The 7,226-nt window shown below is 47.8% G+C and overlaps 1 protein-coding gene across 1 annotated transcript in view; it reads left to right on the top strand.

The window, feature by feature from the left end:
- Positions 1–1,126: 1,126 nt before the first annotated feature.
- PNPLA2 (patatin like domain 2, triacylglycerol lipase) overlaps positions 1,127–7,226 on the top strand; it is a 30,847-nt gene continuing 24,747 nt past the window's right edge. Inside the window, exons 1-2 of the mRNA XM_080618772.1 lie at positions 1,127–1,196; positions 1,565–2,161. Coding sequence (XP_080474898.1) covers positions 1,975–2,161 — 187 coding nt within the window. The 5' untranslated portion in view covers positions 1,127–1,196; positions 1,565–1,974. The remainder of the gene's footprint in view (positions 1,197–1,564; positions 2,162–7,226) is intronic.

The following is a 7,226-nucleotide window of genomic DNA, read 5'->3' as shown; positions in this document are numbered from 1 at the left end:
CCATCAATTAGTTCTTCTGCAGCACAATCCCTGTTCTGGAAAATGAAAGACACAATGTTTTATTTGGTTCTGGCTACATGGAAATACCCTTCTGCATCACCAGAAGCATGGGCTGAAAGCACTATGATTGTCTCAGTGTCAAGGGTCTTTAAAGTGGTCAAGGCTCAGGTGTGCCAATGCTCACCTCTTCAGGTGGAGGAGATGAGGGCTGACAAGGGTTATGCAATCACATCAAACACAAGGAATGAAGGAAATTACAAAGGTAGAGGTATGACAGGAAAAGAAAGAAGGGTGGGTATAGGGCAAAAAGAGAGGACTTGCGATAAATAGGGTTAATTGGTTAGTAGCTGCAGGATGGAGTGAATATGTATCGAGGGTAGTTACTGGCAGCTAGGTGAGGTGCTAGGCTGCAGGATAGGACCTGGAGGAAAGATAAGGCTGGAGTCCTCTCTGTCTGACAGAGGGAAAGAGCAAATATTTAATGAAAAAGTGCTCTGTCTGGAAAGGCTGGAGTACAAGGCCTAAACTGAGCTCAAATACTGGATTTATACAAGGGTTGCTTGCTAAATTGGGGTTGATTTGGTCAGCTATGAGGCAGTAGAGAGCTCTTCTTACAACCTCTATGGGATGTGTACTAGCCTTTGGAGTGCTGGTCCTTTGAAAGAGCACATGGAAAGAACAGGAGATGGGCTACTTGGATAACCACTGCTGACATAAGTGGTGAAAATTCCTGAGGGGAGGAAGGCCGAGCTTTGATTAGTCTGAGAGCTGTTAAAGACAAATGTCCCAAATGAGAAACTTCTAACCAGTTATAAGAAAACTAATGCAAACAGATTTATGACAAGATGAATTAAGGTTCATTAAGGTGAAGGTAAAAAACAAAACCCTGTTGCTTTTTGGTTTGTACCCTTCCAAACCTCCTTCCTGCTGATCTTGCTTCCTTGCTTTGAGTTGAACAGCTGCTTCTCTTGCTGTGCTGATCCTCTTGATGTCCCTGTAAATTTTCACATTTCTAATTGTTTGAATGACTATAGTCTGCACTGTTTATGACAAAGGTATCTTTCCAGCTTCTGCAACCTATTTTCATCTCCTAATAGCACTGGCCTCTCACCCAGTGCTGCTCTGTGGTGAGCTGATATGGTGCCGCCTTGCTTGTGCAGAAGCACCACTGGAAATTGCAGTTGCCCTGACCGAAGGTAAGTGTTTTGGTGTGCTTAGAGCATGTAAAGAAAAATAAGAGGTTAGCAAAGATAAGTTTTGGTGAGTTTAGAGACAGAGAAAGCTGTGAAGAGAGAGGGGTTGCTTCTCTGTTCTTGCGCTGTGTCTGTGGAGAGCCATGCCTCCCTCTGGCTCCTCAGCTTTTTACAAAAGGGGAAAGGTTTTACCTTCCCCTCATGTTTCTTCCCCATCTCCCGAAAAACAAAGGACTGTGGGAAACTCTAACTTTGAGCAAAAGCTGCCAAGAAACAGTATGTTTTGCGAGGGGAAGACAGCCCCAGTACACAGCGACGTTTGGGGTGCTGCCAGGACCCTTAATCCTCTCCTTTCCTCTTTCTCCTCCAAGAAACCTCTGACACTGCAGGGTGGCGCTGGTACGGCTGCTGCGCTTGAACGGGCAGCGAACAGCCGCAATGCCCACGGGGACCGCGGCTGAGAGCGGGGTTCACCGGAGGAAGGGTTGGAAGGAGGAGCCGGCTGCTTCCCGCCCAGGGCCGGGGCCTGCGAGAGGAGAGGCCGAGCCGCCCCGCCCGCCGCGCCGCCTCATATAAGCTGGGCAGCCGCTACCGACAGCCCCGCGGCAAACGTCGCCGTGCTAGTGACCGTCTCGTTTGGCAGCAGCGCTTCTCGGCTCTCGCCTTCCGTCTCGCCTGTCCAGGGCCGTGTAACTCGAGGAGAGCCCCGCGGCTTTCCGTCGCGGCTGCTTCTTCCCCTTTCAACCCCCTCCCCTCCCGCCTACAGCGGGGCGCGGAGGCCATGTTCCCCCCGGACTCCACCTGGAATATCTCCTTCGCCGGCTGCGGCTTCCTGGGGGTCTACCACGTCGGGGTAGCCAGCTGCCTGCAGGAACATGCCCCCTTCCTCGTCGCCAACGCCAGGAAGATCTACGGTGCATCAGCCGGGGCGCTCACCGCCACCGCCCTCGTCAGTGGCGCCTGCCTCGGTAAGCAGTACACCTTGTTGTTACTAATTTATTAATTACCACAGCAGCCGGGAGGGGAGGGGTGGTGGAAGTAGCGCTCCGCCCCCCTCCTCACCCTTCCGACATGCGAGCGGCGCTTTGTTTTTAAGGCCTTTACCTCAGCGTCCCTGCTTTCTGTCTCTTCGCGCCTCAGGCTGAGGTCCGAGGGAGTGATGCAGGGAGGGTGATGCAGGAAGGTAAAGTGGAGATGCAGGGGTCCAAACTGAGCACCTGGCCTCCCTGAGATGAAGGGGGGGAGCAGCTGCCCTCCTCAGAGCAGGCGTCAGGAAGTTAGCAGTGGTTTTGACCTCCACCGTAATAAAAAGTGGACTTGTGGGGCTTGGCTCGGGAGTTTGGCTTGCTTGAGCTGTTGATGAGGAGGTGACCTGTTGACCTGTGGGCACCCACTCTTAGTGGCTGTGAACAAGAGAGAAACAGCTGAGGCTGGAGATGTTGAGCAGTGTGTTGCATGTGTGGATTAGAGTTGAACAGTGTCTCCAAGAAGCCAGGAGATCTATCTTTAGCCTTTCTTAGCATCTTTATTTCTAGAAGAGGGTTATTCCTCAGGATGTAAGGCATTAGGGAATTTTCCTGCCCTCTGCAAGAGCTAGATCTCCAGTTTAGCTAGATGTTACTTCTGTTTTCAAGTTACAGAAGAAGCTGTAAAAGTTACCTCTGAAGCAGGCACACGATGTAGTCTGTCCCTGCTTAGGGCATGTTTAGAGAACAACTGAAGAGAATGGTGTGTGGTGCCTCCTGTTCTTTACTGTTCAGCTGTAAGGTCAGCTGTTTTGCGTGCTGGAGGAGAAGTCAACAAACATGCTAGAGTCTGTACTTGGAAGCTTTCGAGAATAACCAGTTCAGAAAAGTATCTTGAAAGGGGAATGTGGTGTGAGAGAATCAGGCATATCTATTTAGTCTCAGAATTAAGAGCTTCTCCTAAAGCCAAGTGAAACCAGAGCTGTTTACTACTTGAACTCCTCTTGCCTTCATCATAGGTGTCTTTCTGCAGCACTTCCAGTTCTTTGGGGACAGGTGGAGTTTTGAGATGTAGCCTTCATGCAGCAGAAGCATTTTCTGTGTACGTAGGTTTGAAGTTTCTCTCTCCTTAGCATTTTGTTTACAGAAATGTCTGGTGAAGTGTAACTGCTGCTCCTGGAGCTTGATGGGAAGCCATTCAAACCCCAGGCTGGGATCTCAAAGGTTGTAGTCATGCCATGGTGCTAGCTTTTATCATGGACAAGGGAAAAGGCCTCCTCTAGTCCCTTCTCATTTGTTGGTAGCTGCTGGGGGTTTAGTTGCTTTACTTGCTGTTCCTTACGTTAAAGAGGTGGCTGCCCAATCAGTTCCTTAACTGGGTGGTCCCTGTGCTACTCAGGGGTATGGCATGAACATGAGACAGGCTGGCAGTAATGCCCAAATCCTTTGCCTTGCTCAGAAGCCATTACTGTTCTGACCAAGTCTGTTGTTACGTCTGTGTTCTTGCTGTTGTATGTCCAGAGCACCCATGGTGTGCTAAGCGTTGCCCTTGAGGGGGGTTAGTCAGCCTGGTAGAGATTGTTCTGTGAATCCGTGTTGGAATAGGTTTTTCCCACTCGCTGTGAGGTACAAGGAGAGGCATGATAAAGAGGACAGAGTTAGGGGTCACCTAGGCAGCATTTGCTTCCTTCCTGGAAGAAAGCAAAACATGCTGTTTAAAGCCAGCCAAATCTTGGATCTTGGGTGTTCAATTTCTGGTTTAAGTTTGGCTTCTCTGTGATAGTTTCTTTTGACTCTGCCTGTGTGGTTGGCATATATCTTGGATAGAGAGCAGCTCTAAGCAGCAGAGCTTCTGAAAGTAAAAGCAAACAGGGTGCTCAGTTGGGGCATGGGATCACTGTACCTTGTCCCTGTGTAAATCCTCCTGACAGGGCAAATTCCAGCCTGAGGTCCAGGGGTTACAGTGAAATCATAGGGAAGAAGAGAATGATTAGGTGGAAGGTACACCTGCAGCCTGTGCTAGGAGAGCAGTTCATCCTAGTACAGGCTGTTGTAGGATCCTGAGTATATGTGTTTGCTGTGCAGCTGGTTCTGCCTGAGAGTAGGCATTATAGTCTGTGGGCTTTGAAACTTACGGCAACTGCTACCCCACACTGTCTGTTGCCCTGTCCATTAAACTGAAATGCTGAATAGTGTCTCTTGGTGGATGCCAAGCAGAGGGAAGTTTTGTGGAAGCATCGCTTATTTAGGTTCATGTAGATGGGTTTGGCTACATCTGTACTTTGCTCTGAATTCAGTGAGACTATGCTGTGCAAAGATGAATACTTCCTGAGGGGAGGTGTCAACAAACCTCTTTGGGTTTTTTCTTTGGTTCTGATCCTTTGAGAGCCTGATTAGGAAGAACAGAAATTTTCCTGGACTTTAGAGTGCAAGATCACACCTAGTGGTTTCGTTTCTGTCTTTTTTCTTCTTGCTTTTGCACCTGTTCAGGTGCCTTCTCTCTGAATTAATACCACACTGTCATTATTTGTATATGACAGTTAGGCTTTGCTATGGGCTAACACTGAACTGAAAGCTCTGACCAAATGATCTTCAGGCTGATATTGGAATACCAAATAAAACATTTTTGGGCATACATGCTAGCTAGGCAGAGGATATTATTTCTAAATTAGAGGCCAGGAGGTATTTATGGTCTGATGTGACCACACCTAGCTCTTGTTAAACACTTTACTATTAAGCTGTAGTGATCTTGGATTTATTCTCTGGGGCTGTGACAGTGGTATTGTCCCACATCTGAAGTACTCCCTCCAGCCTTGAGATTCTTCTGTTCACTGGCATGAAAAAGCGTTGCTATTTTTCCACTGGAATAATCTCTGTGGCTGTTGAAGTGCATCGGGCAAAGTCTCGCGTGTTTGTATAGGAGTTGCTTGATTGTGCATACTGCAGTATTGGAGTATGAATCACTTACTGTCCTGAGGGTTTTCTGGAAAATGGCCTTCTGTCATGCCTGTGCCTTCTCTTGTGGCTGTTGGAGTCTAGCACACCAGGAAATGCACCCCTATATGCTAAGCAAGTGAAAAAGTCCTTTTGTGCTTACTTTGTGCTCTCTTCCGTAATGCGCACCTCAAATCCTGCAGCTTCTCACAAACTGTAGGCTTGGAGCTCTGAGGATATTTACCTATCTGGAAAAAAAAACCCTTAAGGCACTGGCCAGGATGAGTAAAACTGGCATGTGTGACATGACTAGACTGTCCATTTTCAGTCACAAATAATGTTAGTTAAAATGCAGTCACTGTTGGACTCTTACATCTTTAATACAGAATAGGGGATATGTTTTTTTAAGGATCTTGAATCACATCACTCTAGTGAGCTGCATGGGATTTGGTGTGCCTGTTTTTGAAGTGCAGCAGCCTGGATGAATGATGGGATGTGAACATGTAATCACTGAAAATCTGATTTTAAGTTGATGAGAAGGTCCTGGACTGTGCTTCCTACTCACAGTTAACCAAGAGCGTCTGAATTGTCCGTGTAATGTGTAAATATTGTCCTATACAGCCCTCATCCGAGGGTGGGTTGAACTGCTGAAATGCTGCTTTTTTTGGGGAAGAGGTAGGTTCTGCTGTCAGAGACAAAGCTGGCTATGAATCCTGCATCTGTGGGAGCTAGCTGTTCTCCTAAAGCATGACAGTGTCATCAGAAAACAATAAAGCAAGATGAGGGAATGTTTCAAGTACTAAGAGTACAGAAAGGAGGCTGTATGTCTGCTAGATTGAGAGGTGTTGTGTAGGGTGTTCTTTGGAGAGCTCTTCCTGTGTTGTTGACACGATTTCCTATTTTTTAAACTAGTGCCTTAGCCAGGAGTTGTGTCGGGCTCAACCTGGGATGAAGTAATAGTTATTTGACATTTGGGTTTGCTTGTCAGCTGTCACCATGTGACCACCAGGAAATATGCTGCTGAACTGCAGCCTTTTTCCATTAAGTAGCAGGAGGAGGAGAGAGGAAAAAAAAAACAACCACAACAAAAAAACCAACAACCAAACCCTCTTTTATCTTTTGAAATTGAGACAATGAACGATAGCAGCATCTTAAATGTTGTGCTCCTGAAATTTGGTTATGTGCATGCAAAGGCTTAGGGACTGGCCATGGAGATTATTTTCTTAATGTGTGTGGACTCCTAACACCAAATCCCAGACTGATAGAGGGAAATAAATCAGCTTAGTCTCTATGGAGTCCTCAGAGCAATGCCAGTTTAGGCTGTTCAAAGCGTGACTCATGAAGCTTATCTGAGGGGAAGTATATGTAGTGCAGTCTCGCATGGCTGTGTGAAGAGATCCATAGGTCTCCCCAGGTACGTGAGGGAAAGCTTTATCGCGTTTGTGGCCTCTCAGAACTCAAATTCTTCCCTGCACAAGAGGTTCACTTGCATCTCCTCCAGAGGCCCTAGCTGGGGCAAAAGTTGTTGAGCTCAGCAGCTCCAGCACTGTCAATGAAAGTAGAGGCACCTTTATGTACATACATGGAGATGTGGATGTGATTCATGGGGAACCTTCTGGTGCTCCCTGGAAGCAGTAAAGCTGCTCCTTCCTTTCTGTGGTGGAAAATAGAGGTGCGTGAATGTTCCGTGCTGACATAGTTGGAAATCTCCATTGGCTTGGCGGAGAAGCTGCTGTGCCTGGGTGGGTGCCATGAGTGGTCACAGGGCTGCAGGCTCAGATGTCCAGATGAGTAAGCTGGCATCCGGCATACTGTGCGGTGCCTTTTGCTGGGAGGGAAGGAGCTTGTTCCCACTGTCTGCCTGGCTCTTTTCCATGAGGAGGGGTGCTCTTGCAGGTATCTTGTTGAATGAGTGCAAGGGAAGCCATGCAGCTGCTTTCAGTGAAATGCATATTCCTAGCAGTGCATGTGTTTATTCTTTTGTCACCTCACGTAGACAGGAGGTGTGCAGAGCAGCTTGGTGCCCAGCCTTGCTCCTTCAGCCACAGCAGCAGCTGTGCAAACAGCACAAGCCATCTTTGCATGGTCATTCTTCTGACCCATCATTTCAGCATCTCTCATGAACCTGTAGCCT

The sequence above is a fragment of the Psittacula echo genome (assembly GCF_963264785.1).
Source record: "Psittacula echo genome assembly, chromosome: 5".
In the NCBI taxonomy this organism is placed as follows: domain Eukaryota; kingdom Metazoa; phylum Chordata; class Aves; order Psittaciformes; family Psittacidae; genus Psittacula; species Psittacula echo.
This window is presented reverse-complemented; position numbering and strand designations above follow the sequence as displayed.